At 40.1% G+C, this 25477-nt stretch overlaps 2 protein-coding genes across 2 annotated transcripts; one reads left to right on the top strand and one right to left on the bottom strand.

Annotated features, from left to right (window-relative positions):
- Window positions 1-10375: 10375 nt before the first annotated feature.
- On the bottom strand, window positions 10376-18594 carry LOC134514897 (cytochrome c oxidase assembly factor 8). The gene is made up of 5 exons (XM_063333268.1): window positions 18462-18594; window positions 17539-17736; window positions 16338-16401; window positions 14203-14293; window positions 10376-10628 (listed from the first exon to the last, which is right to left on the bottom strand). Exons 1-5 carry the CDS (start codon window positions 18570-18572, stop codon window positions 10523-10525), a joined length of 570 nt encoding a protein of 189 aa, XP_063189338.1. The 5' UTR covers window positions 18573-18594; the 3' UTR covers window positions 10376-10522.
- A 71-nt stretch (window positions 18595-18665) lies between these two features.
- BAG5 (BAG cochaperone 5) lies at window positions 18666-24028 on the top strand. Its single transcript, XM_063333263.1, has 2 exons — window positions 18666-18799; window positions 19370-24028. Exon 2 carries the CDS (start codon window positions 19398-19400, stop codon window positions 20748-20750), a length of 1353 nt encoding a protein of 450 aa, XP_063189333.1. The 5' UTR covers window positions 18666-18799; window positions 19370-19397; the 3' UTR covers window positions 20751-24028.
- The last annotated feature ends 1449 nt before the right edge of the window (window positions 24029-25477 follow it).

Here is a 25477-nt window from a genome sequence, read left to right as displayed (position 1 = left end):
ATCTATCCCAATTTCCACTGTAATCTTTGAAGTAGTAAGTCATCAAGGAGCTAAGAATTGCACCCATTGACGAATGATAATACTCTATGCTGTATGAATTTACAGACACTTTCAGTATTTTCCAAGATCCTACTTTTAAGCATCAGAATCGCCAACAGATTAAGAGTTTGCAGAGGAGAGCTTATGACGGTAATTAGACTTGTATCTTTACTCCCTGCATTCAAAGAGTATGTCCCCACCTCTACAAGGGAATGCTGACGCCAGTACATACTTACTCTGCTCAACCAGCACTTTCTGTTCCTTCTTTGCTTCTGCCGCACCTCACATTTCATTGAAAGAGAAGCAGATTTCTTCCTTACTTGCTTCCATGTTCTGTAGTCAGCTGATGGTTGGCTACCAGCACCTTTCTAGCTTGGAAGGAGTCTCTTCTCCATATTCACTCTGCATGACTTTTAGTGCTTATACATGAAGAAAGATAGTGTTTCATTTACGCTCCTCTTTTCTTCCTCTGTACTCTCCCTTTTCAGTGAGTTTATTCTCTCCTGGGGTTTCAGTTGCTCATTCAAGGTTAAGAGGATTATTAATCACTGCACATGAGTCACAGGAAGTTACATTTATTTCTGTATTCACCTACCTCAGTCACTGAACCATTGCAGCAGTGTATTAAATCCTCCAGTGGAATATCACAATCTTGGCCACTACTAGTATAAGAACATTCAGTGTGTGATATAGTACTTCTCTTCACCTTCCCGTATCTTTACTTGACAACTATGACTGTGCTCCCTTTCTATTGGGATAAGGCGTAGTATTGATAGCAAAAAAAGTTTCTTCCACAAATGGAACAAACTCTTCCAAACACAAAATCTTTGACAGTCTGTGTTCAAACCCAGGAACACTTAGCTAAAAGCTGAGAACAAAAGGATCATCTCTACTGATTTCTAAGTGCCTGCTTTATTACTGCTTATATTATCCCCTTCCCTTTCTTCGAACACCAGCTGTTTGTTACCTATATGGTGTGTCAGCATTCCTTTATGGAGATTTGCTAACTCATAAGGCTTTGCTGCCAGATTACTTGCAATTAGATTAGGTGAGACTCTTACCTTGATAATCTTGGTAGTGAGTGCAGGGTTTTTTCCATGGTGAAGGAGACTTTTAGGTACCTTTTTCTCATGAAATTCTCCAGAGTTTCACTATGAAAAATGCTTTTTCCCTACAAAAAACACTTGTGAGGGCTGTGATTTTAATTTCAGTCACACGTCAGTGTAAATCTGGGATAAATGCATTAATCAGTATGAGATTTTTCTTTTTTTTTTTTTGAGAAGTGAGTCTTTGAAAGTGTAAGAAACGCATTCCTTTTTCCAACCAACATTTGTCAGAGGCACAGACTGGAACATAAACTTGTTTTGGCACCAGGGAAACTAGTACTTCCTCATGGAGATATAAAAGATGCATTCTCTTTATTCTAACTAAGATTCCTACATACATTTATAAAAGAAGGAAGTTGTGACTTCTCAGGTGCTGCCTTTTATTAAAGCTCATGCATATGCTAACCACAAGAAATTACAATGCCAGTGTATGCCTGCATGTGACCTTTCCCAAGTAGAAATTTGCACCTACAGATGAAAGAGAACTAAGTCTCAAAAGTCTAAAAGGCATTACAGATAGCCACCTCCTCTGGTCTTTTTGTAAAAGTAATTACCAAACAATAATTATCAAACTCTTGAAAACCAAGCAGGCATCTTGCCCTTCCTGCCCAAGAACCTCACTCTTCCAGCGTTCAGTCTCAAGGGTAATATATACATATAGATATTGTGCCAAATTGTGCCATTTCTTTCCAGCTCTTTTCTCTTGCTAGTGATTAGCCCCGTTTCTCTATGTGTTTGCATTTCTAAGGAGGTCCTCAAACATTTTTCTTCCTCCACTCACCTGTCTAGGAGATTCTGCGCTCCCTTCTTCCCCTCCCATCAATTTGCTTGGCTAAACAAACTGAACTCTTAATCTCTTTAAGAGAGATTCTATGTCTCCATGATTATTCAGCTCGCCCTTCGCTGCTCCCATTTGCCTCATCTTTCTTAAGCCTAATGCGCTGCAATTGTTTGTGCCATGGTCGCTATTGAAAATGATTGATTTATCAGTAACCTTCCTTTAACACGATGTATTCCTTTTTTGCACATGCCGCAGTAATTGCCAATCCCTTATTCCCCTTTCAGTTCTTCTGTTAAATGCTTTTCTCTGCTTGTCAACTAAAACTCCATATGGAATTACACCAAATTCACTTGGCATCCAAGCTTGATTGGAATTTCTCATTTTTAATGGGAGGCCATTTTACATCCGCTTTTCATTGTTGGGAGTTTGCCTTGGTTAAGAGGGCATTCAACCCGAGGCAGTGCTCAGCTGCACTGGACTGGGGAATTAATGGTAATACAGTTTGCCCCAAGGGAAAGGGGAATGGAAACATTTCTGCTGTGCGACAACTGTTTCTGTAGTTTCTGTGCCAATGACCAATTATGTCTCTACAGAAAGTGGCTTCTGTGAGTAAGCCTGTGGCTAGATGGATGGCATACAGTACGTGGGGCTGAGAAGGGCAGAGTCACTCTAGAAATCAATAGGCAACAGAACTGCCTGTGCTAGGTATTTTGCTCCTTATCCTGTCTCCTGGGAAATAGAGCAGATGTAGGATAAGGAGAGATGATCTTATTCCCAGGGGTTTGGATGTGAATTCTCTCTCCTTGGTGCCTCCCTCCTCCCACTGCAAGTATGTACTGTGAAGTTTATGCTTCAGCTTCAGATGTTGTAATTCCTGTCTTTTCTGTTGTAACTCTGCCTTTTAAAATCTGCTTTAATTAAAACATTTTCTTGTCAGTTCACAGAGAAACCCATTGAAAGGTATTAAGTTCAAAGACATACCATGGACAAACTCTTCACTTCTGTATCTTCAAAATGATAGAGAAGAAAACAGGGTATGTACATCGCTGCTAGCAAGTCTTAGACTTAAAACATTAGTGAGATGATTGCATAGCTCACTCCTACAGGATGGATGGTGTGTTTTATCTCTACAGGCTTGTCTGTCAGTTACAAGAGGGCAAATATTCTTGAAGAACTCTATCTGTGGACAGTCTCCAAAAGGTCTATAACAGAGTCTGATAGCCCAGATGACAAGGGGTTGAGAGAACGGTTTTAAATCATCTTTGTGCCTTCCCAATCCTATCCTATTCCCTGCTCCCTGTGTGATTTAGACAACCACAAGGATCTGGCTTGCATGTGATACTTCTGCCCAGGACATCCATGGGGTCCATCTGTAACCTAGCCCATCCACACTTAACATACCCCCTATACTAGGGAATGCGAAAGGAGACCTTTGACACCTACAGGGCTAGTTTCTATTTCTGAAGAAAGGAACTCCTCCTACATCTGTGTATAGGTGTTTTAGAGACCAGTATATAAAAAAACCCAAACAACCAACAACAACAAAAAACCAAAACAGTGAGGGGATGCTGTTCATTTGTCAAGTTTGGCAGATACTGCTGCATCACATCATGTTCTGAAGGTTTTCCTTGTGCCAAAAAGGCTAGAATCAATTTAGTTATAATTTATGCAGAAGCTAGCTAAGGAAGAGGCAGTTACCTCATCAGTATGTAGATCATCACAGATATTCTGAGGATACCATTTTGCTTCAGAGGACAAATCATTGAAGACAGGACGTAAAAGCAGGACTCCTTGACCTTTGACTTTGGTGGCCAGTTGGGCATAGTACAGTTCACAGAAAATAGAGCTTGTAGTAACTTCTTGCAAGGAAAAAAATCTGTGCCACCACCGTTCTCTGCAACATCAGCATCACTAAAACACCTGGACTGTTTGAGGCGTTTTGGTTACACTGAGCAGTTCACTCCATCAGCTAACAACAGTCTCCTGGGGCAGTTCTGGGGAATTGCTGAAACATGCCATACGCGGTACATTAGATTTTGAATCTGCGTATTCTAACATAAAATTATTCCTTAATATTTAAAATAATAATTGTTTTAATGAAAGCTGAAATACATTGAAATTGTTTCAAGGATATATATAGTGCAGTTATATGTAGTTTATCAAACCCTATGTATTGAAAATAATATAACTGTAAACAGGAACTGAAACATGCCGCAATGAATACTAGGAGAAAGCTGGGAACAACTGATATATATAAATTAGCCATGAAAGTGAAGTGTACTGCCTACACAGTGTTACACTTGTTATTACATGCTGAAGGGCCACAAAGTACACCATCACCATATGTTTGAAAACTGTCATGACTCACATGGAACAGAGTGATGAATAACAGTATCTTCCTTCATCAATGTAGAACACTGACCAGAAATCGCCCCAGCAAACGGTTCCGTTGTGGGCAGCAATTTAACGTGCCCCATATCCCTATAATTAACTACAAAACTGTAAAAATGTTACCGCCAGGTTTACCATGCACCAATGCAGAAAGCACTCTAAATATCTTTAAAAGAAGGTTCACACATTTGTCATTTCCCATCCCACTCATTTTGCAGCCAAAGGAGGCTGGAATGCTGTTACCGGCATTCTCATTAATTCAACTTACCTTCTTGCTCTTTGAGTTTTTGGCTGTGAACTCTTCGGTAGCGCCCAAAACCAAAGATTATACTGTAAATAAGTGAGATTGCTTTTCTAATTTACATGTAAACATATAATAGAACTAGAAGTTGAAATATAATAGAAGTTGAAATGACATTGTTAGTTACATATGAAATTGAATGCTGAGTGTCTGTTAGATAATATCTATAAATTATGGACTCAAGACAGTAAGTAATAAACTGCTTTTAGAGAAAGTGTGAACCTCATGATTCAAAAGTCTGAGAAAAAAAATCTTCCTAAAATGGAAACATGCCCTGTCCAGTGGCAACTCTTTGGCCACATTCTCCCAGCATCAGCCTATTTTACCCCATGCTACGGCAATCAGATTTATGGCTGCGATGCCGTGGAAACTGCTAAGCACGGCAGCAAGTCTCCAGGTGTCACACTGAATAGACCCCTCTTTTCCCAGCAGTAAAAGCAGCACCAGGGAAGAAGGAGCAGAGGAGCATATCAAATTAATTAATTTTAAGCATCTCTCATCAATTAAAATCGCTCTATAATATCCTATGGTAGAGTTGATTTTTTTTCTTTGAAGTGAGCTTGAATTCTCCTTTTGACACATATTAGCACCTGTGGCTATTTACTCACACGTCAGCTTAGTATTTTGTTCTGGTTTTCATCCTGGAATTTTTTATGAGACCTGAGGAAACTGGAGGTTTTCCCGATATGACATTAAAAGTGAAATATTATTTTGGTAAAAGTGAGAAGATGGGTGTAAATCCAGAAGATGTTTTACTACATTTTAAGTGGAATTTAGTTTCCATTTTGTCTTTCAGTCTCATACAATTTTGGACAATTAAGAGTTTTCTACCAAGGTATTTATAGTTTCCACAGCTACTAAGGTCAGAACTGTCTTGACTTGGCTTATTACAGAACACTTATGCTATGTCATACCATCTATTTTCTATATGACACTCCAGAATAATAAAATCACTTGGAAAGCAATCAAGGCAGTCAGTTAATCTCTGTTGAAATGTGCAATTCATGGATTTTGCCTTCTAATATAGGTTTGACTACAAAATCTGTTTTGCAAAATGACACTCCCCCCCCCCCCCAATCTAGACTTCTAATTATTCAAATCATTATAGAAATTAAAATCTGTTAAGTTTTCTGGAACCAGTGTATGCTACACACTGATACATCATATGAAAAATTTTCCATGGCAGGGATTTATTACAAAGACAGAGCTAAACCTTGTCAACAAGAAGTTCTTTAACAATGAGATACAAATAGTGACCTGAATTTCTTATAATTCTGAAAGTTGCATTTTGGCTGTTAATGTGTTTTGGCTCAGCAGATGAAAGTTATCACAGCCAAGTCTGCAGCTGAATCATATCAGTGGGTTCTTCAGAGGCAGCAGTGCGAACAGAGTACTGCTGAATGCCTGCAGTGCTTGACTGGTGTGGGGGCTGCTGGAAACTCATGCCAGTTGTGGGCCATTGAAGTAGCTTCAGGGCTACCCCAGCTTAGGCTGGGTGCTAATTACAGAATCACAGAATGGTAGGGGTTGGAAGGGACCCCTGGAGATCATCCAATGCCCCTGCCAGAGCAGGTTCAGCTAGAGCAGGTTGCACAGAACGCGTCCCGGCGGGTTTTGAATGTCTCCAGAGATGGAGACTCCTCTCTGGGCAGCCTGTTCCAGGGCTCTGCCACCCTCAAAGTAAAGAAGTTCCTCCTTATGTTTAGATGGAGCTTCCCATGTTCAAGTGTGTGCCCATTACCTCTTGTCCTGTCACTGGGCACCACTGAAAAGAGCCTGGCCCCATCCTCTTGACACCCATCCTTTAAATATTTATAAGCATTGACAAGATCCCCCCATCAGTCTTTTTTCCAGACTGGAGACCCAAGGTCCCTCAGCCTTTCTTCATAAGAGAGATGATCTAGTCCCCTAATCATCTTTGTACCCCTTTGCTGTAACCTCTCCACCAGTTCCATGTCCTCCTTGAACCAGGGAGACCAGAACTGGACACAGTTCTCCAGATGCTAATTGCCTCCTGGCACCTCAGACCCAGTCACAACACACCTGGGGCCACCCCTAAGGATGAGAACCTGCATAATCAGAAAGCAAAAATCACTGTGCCTTTGCCTGAAAAGTGTAAGAAACTCAATTAAAGGGGTATTTGGTTTGAACCAGTAAAACACAAGCAGCTGGCTGAAACAGGGACCGTGTCTTCTGAGCATTTACATGGCTTCTAAAACTGATTTTGACTGTCGGTAGTACTGTAAAATAATATTTCCCCTGAGTAAGATCACACTTAAAGGGATCATGTAATTTTTTGCCTTTACTATTTCTAGCCAAAAGGACTTCTTCTGCACATTCACAGCATCTGCTATTTGAATATATCAATCAACTAAATCTCACAATACTTGGGTAAATCTTAATCCATTAATGAATGCAAAGGCAAGGCATAAAGAAGTGATTTATAGAATAATGAGTATTAATGACTATGTATTTCAAGAAACTTTTTAAGAAATAAACTCATAAAAAATAAAGTAATTATGGGGTTATTATTCTGTGAATCAGTTTACAGCAGTCAGTGGATGTAATTTTTTTAATAAAAAAATGTTATTCATGCATATTACAGTTCCAAGCATATATTATCCTTTCCTGAAAGCAATTCAATCTCCCAGTCTTTATGCAAAAGACTGGCCCATGGGCTCTGCACAGGATGTAAATTAAGTTTTTGTTTGGCTAAATCTGATTGTCCCGTAGGATACCAATCTTACTTAATGATAGTGAAAGTTAAAAATTGCAAGCAGAAAACAGTCCCCTTAAAATGTGACCAGAAAGGGTCAGTTTCTAAATAAATCTGCATTTTGAACTAAATTTTGGTTTTATCACCAAGAATTTTCAGTTAACTATAGAAACTATCTTCTCAGTAGTTGCTACATTAAAACTCCAACTGAAATTGAGAAATGCAATTTATTTTTTTTATGATGCATATATAAAGGTGCTACAGTCACTGCAAACCAACCTTTAGTTGGTCTACCTCCCAATCCTCATTTGACTCTTCCTCTGACTCCTCTCATATTCTACTGAAATTAATGCTCCAGTAGAGAAATTCAGTGAATAGCAAAAATCCACACAGATTATCAGAACATAACCACCCCAAGTCAATACAAATTATCTAAAATTATTTTAGTATTACCAAAATACTGTTGCTTTATTATGCACTTACTGAGGAGACGGATTAAAAAGCCACATGCTGACACTATTAAATATCCAATACTGCTAGTTTGTTCTGACAGGATTAGCTAAATACCTAAATGATAAGAACACTCCCCTGTGTTTTTCCTATACTCAGAAAATGTGCACAGAAAAGTCACTCTTTGATCTATTTCACTAGCTTCAGTTACTGTAGCAGGCCTTTGTATACATAAAAAAAATTATTTTTAGTAGTCTGTGAGAGCTCCTTATTCTTCCTTTGATGTATAAAGGATTTATGATCAATAATATCTGAAAGCAGCTGGCATTATTACAACTCCTCTGAATCAAGAAAAAATATGAAAACTAATGCAACACTGGCAAAAATGATACGGCTTTTGGCTGTTCAGAAAATGTAATTATCTCAGCAAATGCATGTGGTTTTGGTAATGAGACTCAAAATTTCAGATGGATTATTTTTAATAACATCTTTGCACAGTAGTTTTATTAGATATTCTAAATCAGAGCTCAACGGCTTACCTAACAGATAAATACCTCACTCCTTCGACAGGCTTTAGATGAAGGGATGCAGCACACCACACGGAATCTTAATGAAGGCAATGCCATAAAGGCATGAACTTAACGTACAAGCAGTTCAGAGCAGAATCCTGGTGTGATCCATCATATGCTGACTGTATTTAGGGTGACCATCACTAAAATACGCATTCAGAAAACAGTTTTAACTGTTAATTGACTGAAGAGCAATGCAAACCTTCCATCTGAATTCCCACATGTCCCCTATGCCAACAGTAGAACACTTATATCTGCATGATGAAGCATATTAATTCAACTGACATCTAACACTTTTTTCCTTGGATTAGTTCTAGCAGTGAACCAATTTCCCGATCTGGTTCAGCAGGCAGATACAAAAATGGCTGTGTTAATAAAAGTGAGCAGCTCAGGAGATGAAAATGCTTCTTTTGGTTGACCTCTATCCACTTAAAGCATATGTGAAACTACCTCAGGGATCTTATGCGTAGGCTGATAGAACATGCAGCTATCAACTACCCCATCCATTGGGGTTCTGGTCTTTGCCTTTCAGGGATATTTTCTTATATTACCCAATCATTCCTTTACACAAGAACTGTTTATTAAAGTGTGCATTCGCATTGTTGTCAAAGCTTATCTACTGTAAGATATGACTTACTGTAAAGCCCTGAAGAATTACATTACCTACCTCCAGTAGTCTATTTCAAAAATTTGTTTTCCTGAAGAAACATGGCATTTTGTAACTTTTTAATAAATATATATCTTTTACAGTACTGATGCAGTAAATAACTTTCACAAATAATATTTTCCTAGAAGTGTTGGTTATCACCTCAGCAAACGCTAATAATAACTGTTTTCATATACCATTAAGACAACAGTTAAAACCACAATTCCGCGACCGTTTCAGCCCCAGTGATAGCATCAGTGTATGAAACAGTGTGATCCACTACTATATCATTAATATTTATTTCATCTTGCAAAGGAATTACTACAGCTGATACTGACAAATCTCTTTTTGCTCTAGCTGAAAAAGCCTGTGAATAAATCATGTCATATTTAGATATGAAAAACAGGTCAATGGCTACTGAGCTGACATTTGCAAAAGCAGAACCTTCCCTACAGCATAGCTTTAGGAAAACATGCTTCATTTTACAACATATATTCTTTTTAATAGAATCCTTTTAGTAGGTATTGCATCAAAAAAATAATTTAACTTTATGAATGGATAGGGAGAACGTTACGAGGAATGGAACTTCTTCTAACCTACAGACACACAGCATAACATTTAAGACTTCACTTAAAGCAACCTCCTTCCAATGGATGTTACATACCTTCAGGCCAGAAAAATCCCCCTCAAGCGAGTTGAGTGCCTCACAGAAACTGGTGAGAACAGCAATTTTGGGACAAAAATGAACCAGTAGAAAGCAGTGCGTATTAGTACTAATAATGTTCTCCTCTATAAAGCCAAGCATCAGTTTCCTTTTCTACTAAGATTAAGTGACTGGCAATGCAACTGTTTATTGCTCAACAACTAAAATCTTCACCAATCATAGGTCAGAGGAACTCTTGTCCAAGGGGAGCATATTCCTTCTAATTAAAAGAAAATTATCTAAGATGATCCTATTGCATTAGTCATTTATATGAAATCATATCTTAAATCTTTATTAAAAAGAGATAATCACACTGAGAGGAGCATTATTCTAAAACTGCTTATATATATACTCACAAATCGTACTTGATCCTTCAGCCATGTTGTATGACGTACAGATAGCTACTGCCCCAGACTGACAACTGCTGCAAAATGAGACGTTTTTGTCTTCATATACTAATATGGTTGGTCATTCTCTGATCTGAGCTCAAGAACAGCACACTGAATCACATGTTCTTAAGGAACTATGACTCTGTAGTAAAAATGTGACAGTTGTGATCCATTCCACTTAATGTAAACAGGCAACGGCTTTTGATAATTTTATCAGTTGTGTTTTGGTTGGGAAATAGTTTAGATATTCTTGGAATAAAAGGTAAAGGAAATCTACATAGTAATTATAAATTAAGATCAATGGCAACTTTTATTTACATAGTTTAACAAACTGATTCAAGCATTTATTACAGTAGTCATTCAGATTCTGAACATCACTACAAACAGGTTTATAGCAGCCCTAGCTAGTTCCATTCTTCATGGAGCTGTGATTAATTTCCAACATTTTTCTTTTTCCAACGAAGCCGCCTCAGAGCTCTTGCCAGTGCTACTTGTCCCATGAGGAACGTGATAGTAAAGTTACGTTTATACCAGTCTCTAGGATTCCAAAGCCAGGAAAATCATTAGCACACAAAACAAAAACAGGAAAAAGGTAAACAATTATATTAAAATAGCCTTTGGCATTGACAAATGACAATTCAATGATCACCTGCATTTTCTGTTCTTTGCAGCAACACTTTTCCTGCCTAATTACAGTTAAATAACCTATGAAACGGTCTATGTGAATATCCACATCCGTGAACAGATTACGTGTGAACTTTAGGGCTACAACCATTGAAAACTTAACTGTAAAAAAGTTAAGGGATGGGTAGTTTTATGACCAATCGTATGTGAAATCAGGTAAGATAAAATAATTGTAACGATTTCTTATGTTTCAGAATTAAAGCTGGTCATCAATCTATCTAGAAAAATTTCTAGTGCTGTGCAAGATTTGTTAGGCACAGTTGGTCACCTATAAGGGTAGGGAAAAAAACGAAATAAAATCATGCTTCAAAGACTAACTGTATAACCCAATACAGGAAACATTATGTTTCTAATACAGTATCTTTTAAAGATGATGCCTTCAATATTGCCAAAGTTAGTCTATGTCTTTAAATAGTTTTCATGAAGCATGCATGACTCCTGGAACCAATTCAAGATACGGACTATCCTACCTACATCAGCCCTTTTTAACCTCCGAGAATTTGCTTCAAATTCTTGCCCCTGTCACAAACTAAAGTAATGTCATAATTTCTTTCTAGTTTCTAACAAGTATCCCTCCCCCATTTTGTAAAATGCTGCACAAGAAGCAATAGAATACGCTTATAGTAGAACAAGCAGGGAATATTAAACACTAGGATTTAGGTCTTCTCTTGAGATCTCTTTGGGAAACCTTGCATGTACAGATCTAACATAAACCTGAGATACTAACCTCTCAGTAGGGATAGTAGCCGAAATCATGCTGACAAGCAGCACTGAGCTACACCCTCAAACGTCATGTTAAATCAAAATATCACGCTAACATTGCAACAGTTTCTTTTCCCTTTTCATGTCTCATTTCCTATATCCTTCTTGATTTTTTTTTCTTAAACTAGACTGCATTTCTAGCCTAAGTACCCTGAACTAAATATTCATGGCGTCTACACACACCCATTGCTTCAGTTTTAAGTAAATTTTAGAAGTTGCAACACTCCAGCAGCCACAGTTTTCAGGCCAGCTGGCAACCCTGCAAAAGAACATACAGCTGAATGCATAAACAGATTTTTATAAATATGACCCCTCAAAATCAGCGTGCCTGTAAAAAGCTCCACTGCTTTGAGGGCTGTGTGGTTCCACTTTGAAACTACAATGCAGCTGACACTACCTGATTTTACAAGGCAGCAACAAGGAAGGTCATGTTCTCACCATGAAGACGAGAGACTATCCCGAGCTTGCTACAACAGTGGCATCTGGTGACCAGTTCTAAGATAAACTATTCGCTTTCTCACTCATCAGTTACAGGCAATTTGAACAACAATCATCTTATTAAAAATAATATTTTACTTTTCATCTTTTCATGCTATTGCCTAGGTTTTTGGTGAGGTTCCCCCCCCCACCCGCTTCCTCCCCCCATGGGCAAGACAACACATGCATATTTGTTTTAAATATTTGCTACAGTAAAGTTGTTCTTACAGTACAGTATATTAGGGTATACGCACAATACATACAAAGAACCCTAAACCACAGTTTGTTATAGATCAGCTATAGCTGATGGTAGATGGTAGCGATGGTAGAATTCCCAATAGCATTACACCATTAGGAACCCAGTGATACTTGACACCTTTGAGCCCAATAATCTTTCAATCCAATACAGAGAAGAAGCTGAAGTTGTAGCTTCATATTCAAGGGGCAGAGCTACTGGAACTGGATTAAGTGCTATCCCCCTCCAGCTTCCTATTCCTTCCTCATTTCTAGCCCTCTACCAAGCATGCGCAGCTACTTGCAGGGTAACGAGCGCTTGCAAGTTGTTTTTCAGTTGTTTCAGATCCCCAATCCAGTTTATCAAGTTGTTGTACAAACAATAAACACTGAAACAATGCAGTAGATGTTGTGAAGAGGCACAGTGGCTGCCAGCGCACCCAGTTGTAGCTGAGGTTCTACGCAGGATGAGTTCAGGCGATCATTTTACTAATGCTTCACCACACAAAAAAAATCTCATGCTCAAGGCTAATCACTTTCATTTTTACAATATGCTTGCAAAATAATAAAACCAAGAATACTAAATATTACTCTCATTAAACAATTTTCCTTTGAGATTAATCACATCTACTAGTCCTTATTTAACAGTCAACTAGAATCTGTTATATAGAAATTTCAACTGTTTTATTCACAGAATCGTTTAGGTTGAAAAAGACCTTTAAAATTATCAAGTCCAACCATTAACATAGCACTACCAAGTCCACCATGTCCCTAAGTGCCACACCTACACACCTTTTAAATACCTCCAGGGGTAGTGACTCAACCACTTCCCTGCACAGTCTGTTCCAATGCTTGATAACCCTTTCGGTGAAGAAATTTTTCCTAATATCCAATCTAAACCTCCCCTGGCACAACACAAGGCCATTCCCTCTCATCCTATCACTTCTTACTTGGGAGAAGAGGCCGACTCCACCTCACTACAACCTCCTTTCAGATAATTGTACAGAACGATAAAGTCTCCCCTCATTCTCCTCTTCTCCAGGCTGAACAACCCCAGCTCCCTCAGCCACTCCTCATAAGACTTGTGCTCTAGACCCTTCACCAGTTTCACTGTTCTTCTCTGGACACGCTCCAGCACCTCAGTGTCCCTCCTGTAGTGAGGGGCCCAAAACTGAACACAGTATTTGAGGTGGGGCCTCACCAGTGCTGAGTACAGGGGGACGACCACTGACCTAGTCCTGCTGGCCACACTATTTCTGATACAAGCCAGGATCCTGTTGGCCTTCTTGGCCACCTGGGTACTCTGCTGGATCATATTCAGCCAGCTGTCGACCAGCGCCCCCAGGTCCTTTTCTGCCAGGCAGCTTTCCAGCCACTCTTCCCCAAGCTTGTATCGCTGCATGGGGCTGTTGTGACCCAAATGCAGGAGCCAGCACTTGGCCTTGTGGAACCTCACACCATTGGCCTCAGTCCCTCGGTCTAGCCTGTCCAGATCCCTCTGCAAGGCCTTTCTACCCTCAAGCAGGTCGACACTCCCACCTAACGTGGTGTCATCTGCAAACTCACTGAGGGTGCACTAAATCCCCTTGTCCAGATCATTGATAAAGATACTAAACAGAACTGGACCCATTTGCATATTTATCACTTTCAGTTAGCTGCATGAAAAGACCCATGCCATCAAAGAAAAAAAACTAAGCGCCTGATCTTGCCTCTCAATCTGAGACATGAGATTCATTTCTCCACTAAATCAACAAAAAGCAACAGAAGAACTCAAAATGATATCACAAGTATCTGTCAAATGCTAATAATAGCATTTTTTTAAATTGTTTTCTAAAATGATGGTTTTAGGTGCTATTTTACCAATTACAGAAAAAAGTTCAAATTCTAAATTTGATCTTACACCTTTCACTTAGACTGTAATGTATAATAGCCAACAAAAATACCTTCCACATACCTGTTATACTGCATATGCTTTCTAAAATTTTTACTTAGAAAGTCCTTGTAAAAGTCAGCCATTTCTTCTGCATTCAGTGTTGCTTTTTGACCTGAAAATAAGTTTTGGCATAATAACGTCAAGGTAATTCTTTGGATTAAAACACTGGGTTCAGGTGAAGGAGAGCTAGGTCTGACTCCTTGCTCCTACAAGCTTCTTGTATAACCCTGAACAACATAATATGTTTTTCTTACAGCTTTTTAAAACTTAGCTAGGGAGCACAGCAGATTAAAAATACTCATCATCTTGAAGCTGGCATAACCTTTAAGAGCCTATTATTTGTTAAAGTGATGATGTTTATCAGGTCTTAGATTATTTAGGGAACTAGCAGACGGCTGTGAAAAAGTTCATAGATCTAGGAGTATCTATCTTTTGAGTAAAATTAAACTTTCATGTGGCTGAAGTCAAAACAGCACCAGTAAGAGCATTTAGTAATTTAAATTTCCCCCGTAAAGCAACTCATATAGAAAGAACACTATCCATGACTGACATGATATTTTCATATGTACATTTTTTCTGTTGCTGTTGATAAATTTCAAGTAACTTATACCAAACAGCGTATGTTCTGAGATGTCAGATTTATTAACAATACAGTAGACAATTATTTTGTGAAGAACCAAGTACAAAAGCTGACTTTGAATATTCCACTCATAAGCAGAATATAAGAGGAGACGGATTCTCTCCACAGAGCATGAAAGCAAAACCTGTGGCTACAGCACAGCTGCAGAATCTCAAGAACCAGCAAATATTCTCAACTATATCAGATAATTCCTATGCAACCTTTCTGGCACTTTAAATCCTTATAAATTGAGGGTCAAATTTGAATGTCCCAAGGGATATGGATATGATGAGGGAGACAGAATCGTGATATTCAACTTGTTACCATTTCAAAACACATTTTAAAGTTCCTGAGACTAATCACAGAAATGTAAATTATTGATCAGTTCTATTTGTCATTATTTACAATTCTAATCTATTACAATGGATTAACATACTAAGGATAAACTTACTCTAAGACTACTTGAAGGTGGCCTACGTAACACCTATAGTTAATTTGTCTCTTCATACTGGTATCGACAGAACTGATCATAGAATCACTTACATAAAAAAGTAAGTTTGGTTCCAACTGTTCATGTATATTGTTATTACTCTTCTTTTTATATACACATGCAGCTGTATTATAGAACAGATTTAATCAACACATGCTGCCAATATAATTTTATTTCTAAGGGATGTACGTGCTTACTATTTTTTCTTTTATTTCTAGGGTATAAAAACAAAAGAGAAACACAAAACAAAACCAAAATGGCAATAAAAAAAGCATTTTTTAAAGACAGAACTTAATTATTTCTCAACCACACAGTGATCACCAGGATACAAACAGAAGAGAAAAATAATGGTCTGAGATGTACAGAACATCAGAGCAGATGCTTTACTAAATTCAAACAGAGCATTATACTATGAACAAAATGTCCAACCTCACACTACAATGGACAATTCACTGTTATTATGAAGGCATCTTGCTTTCAGTTTCACATAATGAATTAGAGAGGCAACTATTTTACAGCAACTGTGCTCAGGCAAAGACAGGCAGATAGCAGCTGCTGTCTCCTCAGAAGCTGTCTTATTCTCCCTCAAGGAAAAATATTGTATTCATTGTATACACCATAGACCTGAAGCCAAGGAGTGTGAATTAATCCACCCAACCATAACATGCACTTGAGGCAAATGTATGTTTAGCTCTACATGTTTAGCTCTGATTGCTCACTGGGTTAGGAGGTCTGAAAGGAAAAAAGCCCCTTCCTCCTCAGACTACAGAACGATTATATTACTTGGCTAGGATTTCAGCACATTCCTTCTAGCTGCAGGGAAGGAATTAGGGGAATAACAGTGCAACAGATGATTTGACCCCCCCATGCACATCTCTGAAGACCTCCTCCCCCCCTTTTTTTTTTTTAATCACACTCCTGAAAACACTTCTAAATCCTACTCTCAAGATTTACTTGTGACAGAACACAAAGAGCATAAACTAATAAAATTCAAAGTCAAACAGAATTCAGAATGCATCCTAAACTATAAACAAAGATCTCACCAACCTGTTTCATCTCTCATTTCCAGACCTTTGGCTTTCAGTCTTGAATAAATAAATTCTTCTTTTTCCTAAAACACGTTTTTCCACATTAGAATCTGATGTACTCAGTTCCTTGAAGTTAACCATTGTTTTTAATTGCATAGCAGTGTAGCGCTTAATACCCTCTGAAATAACAAGCAATACTCATTATACTTGGAAATGGCAGCAAAACATTTTCCTGAATCCAGCCAGTTAGTTAAACTGGTAACTTTGTCACTTCGATCCTGCTACCTGCATTCATCAATTAACGTGTTGATTCACAAAAAAATCATCAACACGCAAGTGTTCTACCGAAACATATAAAACTTATTTGTGGAGTAAAGTTACAGCTGAACTTCAGTATTGTTTGACAGGATCCAAACCTTCAGTGTATAAGTCAAACTATGAAGACGTTGTATTGTATAACTGAGAATTTGAGCATAGAGAAAAACATGCAGCCTTAAAAAAAAATGAAATTACTTAGATGAAAACAGAATAATTATTTGTACGTAAGTTTTCCAAACTTAAAAAGCAATTCTATGGAACTGAAAAACAAACTTTGTTTTTTCTCTGAGATCTTTGCAAGTTTTGGGATGATGTGATGATCAAAGATCATCACAAATGATAGCGAATTACTGAACCATTACTGTTTGCCCAAAAAGATTCCGTGTCTCCTAACCAATGCTGCAATCAGGAGAGAAGACAGACCATGACTGAAAAGTCCCCACTTATAGCCTTATTGGGATACACTACAAATAAAAAAGGGTACGTCCCTCATTTACCCTGGGTGATTACACCTAACTTCTCTCACTTACAACAGAGTAAGAAGAGCTGCAGAATCAATTTCAACAGCTGCTACGGTCACAGACAGGTCTTGCAGGTAGGGTGGCTACAACTTTATATTTTCAGTGCAAGAAAGGAAAAAGGCAAATATCATTATATGCCACTAAATAGCAACAAAACATGCAGGCTCTTTAGCTGTATACGTAATTTTAAAGAAATGAATAACAAAAAAGAAATTTCCACCAGGACACCATGTGCATTAAAAGAAATGGTATTAATTACCAGCCAGTAACAGTGGGCAGAACCAAACCCTACTTCACAGAGACAAAACACCCCATAATTTTGGGTGGCAGAACGGGCGCCAGGCAGGCACTGAGCAGCACCAGGCATGGCGGCGGGCTCACCTGGCAGAAGGCGCGGTTGTGCCGTGCCCAGAAGCGCTGGTTGCAGGCCTGGGCCTCCTGCCGCGCCTCCCGCAGCCGCCGCTCCAGGGGCGACTCCTCGGGGGGCACGTAGAAGATGACGGGGCGCAGGTTGGAGTGCTTGTCGGGGGGGCCGATCCAGTCGTTACGGGAGTGCGCGGGGGGGCTGAAACCCAGGCCCTTGAAAATACAGGCAGAATTCAGTATGACCGCTTTAGCGGAGTTTTTGAGGAACAGCCCGATTTGAAATAAGTTCCAAAACTCCACACAACCTTTAAAGATACAAGCATAGTAAGTTCAGAAGCTGCGCACATTTGTTTACCCTGACTGAAGACAATGTGATACATTTAAAATTTACTTTTATTTAGAAATGCACTACAGAGAAGACACCTTTGACTCTTTTCCTACACACATAAATCATTTTTTTTTTTTAAAGCAGCAGGGTTTTACTCCTCTCATGTTTGTATCCCTGCTATTCCACTTTATTAAAATATTCGACGGCAAGAATTAGCAACTACGTAAGTCTTCCCAAGCGCTGCTTTCTTTGTGCGTCCTTGCGGACACGCACAAGCCTGTAGCTTTTCAGGCCGGCTTTAGGAAGAACCGTCTCTAACAGCCCCGTTTGTAGAAGCGTGTTCCCTCCCCCGCGCCTCAGCCCCTACCCGCACCGCTCAGGAGGGCCCGCCCGGTATTTACAAACACCGGGGGCGTTGGAAAACACATCAACAACGACAGAGCGGCGGGAAAGACAGGCTTTTACCGGGGCGCACCCGCCCAGCGACGCCGAGAGGCACCGCGGGGGCGGCCTCCCCTGTTCCCCCCTCAAGGCTCCTCAGGGGCGGGAGACCCCGCGGCCTGCCCCGCGGCGGGCGGGCTCCGCGACACCCCCCTCCCGCCGCATTTACCGGGCTCTCCTGCCGCTCCCCACGCTCAGCCGTGAGGCCGCGACCAGCGGAGGAGGAGAGGAGGCGGCGGTGACGGCAACCACCGGCCCGCAACACCCATGCCGCCGCCATGGCTCGCCTCCCGCCGGCGCCTGGCGCTTTACGGCGGTGTCGCAAAGGCGAGGCCGCCCGGAGGGCGGTGCCGGGGAAGGGGCCGCGTCCCCCAGCCGCGCCGTTCCCGCCTCCGCCGGGCCGCGGGGCGGGGCGGGGCTGGGCTCCTGCCGTTCGCTGGCGCTCGGCCCGTGGCGCAGCGCAGCGCCGGGCCGGGCAGCGGGTCCCTCGGCCGGGGCGGCCGGCAGGTGAGACGGGCGGCGGCGCGGAGCGGGGGGTTGCCGCGGGGGCGGCGGGAGGCGGGTGGGGACGAGCCTCCCCTCAGGTGCCCCCGCGCTCCCCCGGGGTGTCGTGTCTTCTCCCCGCTTCGTCGGGCCCCGTCGCCGGGGGGAAGGGAGGGACGTCGCTGCCGGGGGGGGCGCCTGGAGGGGGCGGCCGGGGGGCGGTGGTGCTGAGGGGGGAGCGTGGGCGGCGGGGCGGGGCGGGGGAGGGCAGGCCGCGGGCCGCCGGGGTTAGCCGCTGGTTTGCCCGCGGTGCGCCCCCGGTGCCCGGTCCGGCAGGGCCGAAGCTTGTGGGTAGAGGCTAAGAGCTGGTGGCGTGGGTAACTAAAGCATCGCCCGAGTGGGAAAGGGGCGTGCAGCAATAGCAAAACGGCTACGAAATATCAGCCAAGTGGTTTATTTCTATTGCTAGGGATATTTAAAATAGCTGTAATGCTGCAGGGCTTCAGGGTGTCGTGAAAGTTGTTGCGTGTGGCACAGTGAAGTGCTTGCATAGCACTTTATTAATCGCAGGTCTCGTTCCTACTTTCCTTGTAGTTCATCTAAAACTGGACGGAAGAAGAGAATGGATATGGGTAACCAACACCCATCCATAAAACGGTTGCATGAAATACAGAAAGAAGTCAAAGAGATTGAACAGCAAGTGGTTGTCTTCAGTGGTCTGTCTACCGATCGAGATTACAAGAAATTAGAAAGGAGTCTTACCAAACAGCTTTTTGAAATAGATTCTGTAGACACCGAAGGAAAGGGGGATATTCAGCAAGCCAGAAAGCGAGCGGCTCAGGAAACAGAGAGGCTGCTTAAGGAACTGGAACAAAATGCCAACCATCCGCGCAGACTGGAAATAGAGGCTATATTCAAGGAGGCACAATCACTTGTGGAACGCGAGATTACACCTTTTTACAAAGGAGGTAACTGTATAAGTGACGAATTTGAAGAAGGTATTCAGGACATTGTTTTGAGGCTTACCCAGGTGAAAACTGGGGGGAAAGTTTCTTTGCGCAAAGCAAGATACCGCACTCTGACAAAAGTATGTGCTGTTCAGGAGATCATAGAAAGCTGTGTAAAGCAGCAGCTGTCCCTGCCACTCTCTAATGATGCGCATCCTTCTGTCTCCAAAATTAACTCTGTAATGTGTGATGTGAACAAAGCAAGAGGAACTCTCATTGCGCTTCTAATGGGAGTGAGCAGTAATGATACCTGCAGGCATCTATCCTGTGTGCTTACAGGCCTCATTGCTGATTTGGATGCTTTAGATGTCTGTGGTCACACGGAAATAAGAAATTACAGAAAGGAAGTAGTGGAAGAGATCAATAAATTGCAGAAATACCTGGACTTGGAAGAAGAAGCAAATTCTACTCATGGTTATGATTTGGCACAAAATCAATCCATTCTAAAAATAGAAGAGATCCGTAAGAAAATGAAGGAAGTTAATGCTTTACTTTTAAAAACAGAGAATGCTTCTGATTTATATTTGGGATCTAAAGCAGAATTGCAGGGATTAATTGCTCACTTAGATGAGGTGAGCCCAGGAAAAAATCCCTGTATTAGAGAAGCCAGGAGAAGAGCAGTAATAGAAGTTCAAACTCTTATAACGTATATTGATTTGAAGGAAGCACTTGAAAAAAGGCAAATGTATCCTGAACAAACTGCAGCTGAACATCAGTCTTATAAAGCAGTTTGGACTGTTCTTGGAAACTTGTCTCAAATTCAGCAGGAGGTGATTTCATTTGATGGGAACAGAACGGATAAAAATTACATGAGATTGGAAGAACTTCTTACAAAACAACTTCTAGCACTTGATGCTGTTGATCCACAAGGTGACGAGCGGTGTAAGGCTGCCAGAAAGCAAGCAGTAAAGCTTGCACAGAATATTCTTTACTATCTGGACATGAAAACAGATGAATGGGAATACTGAAACAGCCATGGCCTAACATAGAAGACCGTTTTTTCCTTTGGCACTTTATGCAGCTCTTTGGCAGCACATAATAAAAGTGGTGTGTTCTGTGCTTGCTTAAATCACGGAGATTGCATAAGCAGTTGACTTGGCTATATGTCTGCTATCCCACGCAGTCACCCACTTGCCATGGCAACTGTCAGTACACCATCAGCAGTTCTGGTCTTTGCTATAAGCAAAGAAGTGCAATTCTCTGAAGGAATAGCTTAATGCTTGATCAAATGGCTGCTTTTTTTTTTTTCCTGTTTTTGTTTTAATAACCTTGTGCAATGTTCAGTGCATGGAGGTTTTTCAAAGATGCAGAAACTTCCTTATGGTATAGTACTGGCAAAACTATTTAAAGAAGACTGGACATGAAAATTAGTACTCAAGCGTGAGGCTCCATCCAGCGACTTCACAGCAGTCTGGATATGCTCATTAAGAGCTGTTACAACAAAAAGTATTAAGTGCAAAAAAAACCTGTTGGCTTTTGGGTTGTGCTTGATTTATTCCAACCATCACATCTTCCTGGGTGTTTAGATTTTACTATAATGACAACTGCAAATGAGCATTTACATAGGCAAGCCAATTATGTCTATTTTTGTAATACCTGAGCTCTCTGATTTGCAAAAACAGGTCTTCTTTTGGTGGAAACTCTTTCAAATGAATACTTTAAGGTACTGAGACTTGGAGAGGCACAGCTATATATTGACCGGTTAAATGGGATTTCGAGGATTTCATACTGCCATCCATAAACCCCTGAAAACTGCACTGGACTTTATTTGGTGGCTGCTTAGGTGTTTTTCTCAACTCTGCTGTTATATCTGGTTTTGACCTGTCGTTTCACATTCGGTGAAAACAGAAACAGAATTCACTTTGAAGTGAACGAGGATTTTGGGATTATTTTTTGCAAAATTGGGTAGCGAGCTATAAAGATGGCCCTAATGATGTAAATGCGTGTTATATATTTCATACTGGTCAGGTGTGGCTTCAGGCATGTCTTGGAAAAGACTTGTGGCAAATGTCTCTCGTTGCAACTCATCACTTAATTGTTTTAGTAACTTCGTAAATAAGCTTGCTTGTACTATTGTATGCACCTACCTTTTTATTTGCTGCTGCTAGTGCCAATCACATTTCTACAACAGCATGGTTTTTGGCATTTTTTTGAGAGCATGGCATTAAAATTAATTAATTATAAATATATATTTAATTACGGATACTTTGCACTTAGCTCTTTCATGTTGAATTAATGAATTATTGTTCTGTAGATGATGATTTGCACCACTTTAAGGAGTAAAAACCATTTCGGATGTTAAAATAAATATTTTTAGATCTATTTTTGACTGATTAGAGAAGACAATACTGTCTGTGAGAGACAAGTGCCTTTATGACACCACAAACTTGCACCATCATATGTAGATATAGGAACTGTTTACTGGCACCTTGGTAACATTTGTAATCTTAACAAACTGGATTTCTCACATATATATAATTCTACTATAATATATGTCAAATTAACATAATATGATAGGTGACAATTGTTCTGTAGAGTTCCTGAGAATGAGTATAAAATTTGGGAAATACAGATTCTGCTTAAAAACAAATTCATTGATGTGGAGATGGGGGACTTCGGGCAGGTCTTCTGTGCCTTTTGCTACAAGAAGGGGAGAATATTTTTCTCCATAACATGCTTTGAGATGCTGATGAAAGGCTGCCTAACTTTTAGAGTGTGAGTAGATTTTGTTTGTGATCGTACAGGTGACTGCTTTGCAAATTTATTTGCCAAAAATGATCTATTTTTTTAATTGAGTATAGTGCCTAAGGCACAATTTGGCAATGACAGAATGTTTGTTGGAGGATTCTCTCTGCTCCTTCAGAGATACAACCCCACTGAATTTATCTCTCCTTACCTCAAAACAAATAATCATGTCCCCTAGTTAAAATTCCAATTTGTATTTATATATTATGTGGCTAACACAGAATATTGATAATGTTATACACCTGGATTGTTTTACTCATTTCAAGCTTTCTACATGTTTGAACTACAACTTCTGATTTGCACTTACGTTTTTAAGAATACAAGAATTGATAGTGTAACAATATTAATTTTTCTTTAGTATTACTGTCAGGTCTGCAGTGGTTACTTGTACTTTGTTTATCAATTTTGTGTCCGTGTTCTTTGGAGGTTATGTGTAGCTTTATAAATGTTTGAACCTCTTAGGTAAAAATGAGTAAGTGTAGTTTTCAGATCTGTTCTATTTTAAATTTGTATGTCTTTTAGCTTTTCTGAATAAATCGTTATACCTGCTTCTCTAAGGAGGCAAACGTGTAAGGTTAGTGTCATTTTGACTGAGTAGAGTTCAGTAGCAAGATATTATGTGGATTAAGCTTTTTCCCAGTGTTCTTTAATTTAAGAAATTGACTATTTTATGGTAAAATCCTCATTGGAATGGGATTAATTCACAGTTTTTGCATGAATGAAAGTAATAAACTAAATATGCTTAACCAAAAAAAAATAATGCACAAATAAGAATGTAATTTCTTTGGGTTTTATATCCAAAGATTGAGGGGGACACAACTTTTCTTTCCAATACGGCAGGCTAAAATAATCAGCAAAATGTCAATGGACCAAATTGCAAAAGCCTGCATTTTAATACTATACTGAAATATAATAACTTTTCTGTGTGCTGTGTAATCTACTTTAGAGCAGAACAAATGGTTGGGTATTTGGGGGAGAGGTAATTCTGCATTGTTATTCCTGTTTGTTAATTGTATTTCTTTTTAATGGAGTTTTCTTTAGTTATCTCAGTGTTTATTTTTGTTGTTTGCCACTCCAAATAGTTTTTCTATGTTACCAGTTTGGAGATTTTTATTAAGTATGATTCCTACTTTTTCAGTTTAATGGAAATTAGTGTACGTGCTCCTTATGGTGTATATGTCTTGATTTATTGCTGTGTGGGATATAGCATTTGTATATACAAATTCAAGATTAAATATTGCAGTGTTATATTCTTGATTATTAATAAAAACACATTACTGCGTTTTACTAGGTACTCATTTGAATGTTATGCCCTGCGGCCTTTCTCTATTTATTTTTTGAATGTGAGTTATCAGAATGTAAATGATTTTTGTCTTAGAGAAAGTGTTTTTATTAAACAGATAGACATAAAGCTCTTTTTTCTCCCTCCTTCTTTAAAAGTTTGCTTTTTCACTGCTGTATTTATGACAATAAAGTTCTTTGCGTGGAAAGCATTCCTACCTCTGCTTGCTGAATCTGGTGCCTTTTGGTTTCTCTGCATTCAGCCTTGGGTTACAATCGTTACATCGGTCCTTGCTTGCATTCTTTCAGCTGGGTGATGGCTGCAAAAATTCCTGGGACTGTTTTAAGATCTTGCCACTCTTCTGTTGAAGGACGCTGCCATAACAGGTGAGCTTGCAAAACTGATGGTATGAAGTCTCTTCGTGTGCAAAGTCAATGTGAATTAAAGAACCTTCAGTAGGAGTTAAGCTAATCTGGTTTTAAACTGTGTAGATGAGGCAGGTTCACATGATTGTTCTGATGGCTCAGTATGTTTTCTCGAGGTGCAGTGAGACAAGTTATCAGCTCACTGCTGATGGAAATCAGAAATTCTATTTCTGCCCAGAAAGCTGCTGGCTTTGTGCAGTTTCTGCTGCTTGCCCAACTCCTATGAGCTGATTTAATCCAATAAAATGGGAGTAAACAAACTTTAAAATGGAGGAGGGATTTTTCTGTGGGTTTAGTGAGTCAAACTGGCTTGTAGAAAAGCTTCATGGGGGCCAGAGCTGCTGCAAAATGAATGGGTGGGTCACGCCGTCACGGGCTACGAAGCACATTTTAAGATTTTCAGTAGCGGTAAGTCATTAGATCAACCTTCTGCACAGTTAAATTTCGGGTGGAGAAAGAAGAAGAGAAGGTGGCACTATCGACTCCTACAGACAAGTAGGAATCTGCCGCTTTAGTAATGGGATACGATGAAGGCAATACAAATGAATCGTGTACAGAAAATAAACATGTCGCTTTCAATTGCTCTTTTGTATTCCGTAGTACGTGTTCACGCAATAAAAAGCACAGGTGGTCATGTTGAAGTACTATATGCAATCTGGAAAAGTCTTGCCCAGAAAACATGGGATAAGAATGTTTATGAAGGTTGAATGTTCCTATAGGTAAGAAGTTCACTGGAACTTCTTTCTCTCCCTTTTAAAAATATGGTTTATTTGAAGGAAATATATTCTTCAAAGACCAGTAAATCATCTGGGCACTGGCCCTGGGTGTTGCTCAGCTAGCTGCTGACCTGTTTGTCTTGATCACCTGTTTACTTGTTAAAGGAGAGAATTTGACTTGCTGAGAATTTTTGTGTGTGTGTTTGGGACAGGCAGATTTTGGTACCTGAAATGGTTTAACTGGAAAAACTCGATCTTTTATTGCCACATAGGCATATCCTCTCCTTTGGAGAATTCTCAGCCGAGAACTTGAAGGAGTAGAAGGACTTCAGTATTGATCTCATGGATCAAAGGCCTGGGGGTTTAAGGTGCCTCCTGCCAGCAGGAGACATTTAAATGGCAGGATTCTGGAAAACGTTCCTGCGGAAGGAAACTGCTCGCAGAGACATGACCAAATATTCAGAGCTGACGTTTTGAGCGAGCTCTGTACCTGCTCCCCTATTGCTTCTGAGCTTTGATTGAGAAAG

Source organism: Chroicocephalus ridibundus, chromosome 4 (genome assembly GCF_963924245.1).
Source record: "Chroicocephalus ridibundus chromosome 4, bChrRid1.1, whole genome shotgun sequence".
Lineage (NCBI taxonomy): Eukaryota > Metazoa > Chordata > Aves > Charadriiformes > Laridae > Chroicocephalus > Chroicocephalus ridibundus.
This window is presented reverse-complemented; position numbering and strand designations above follow the sequence as displayed.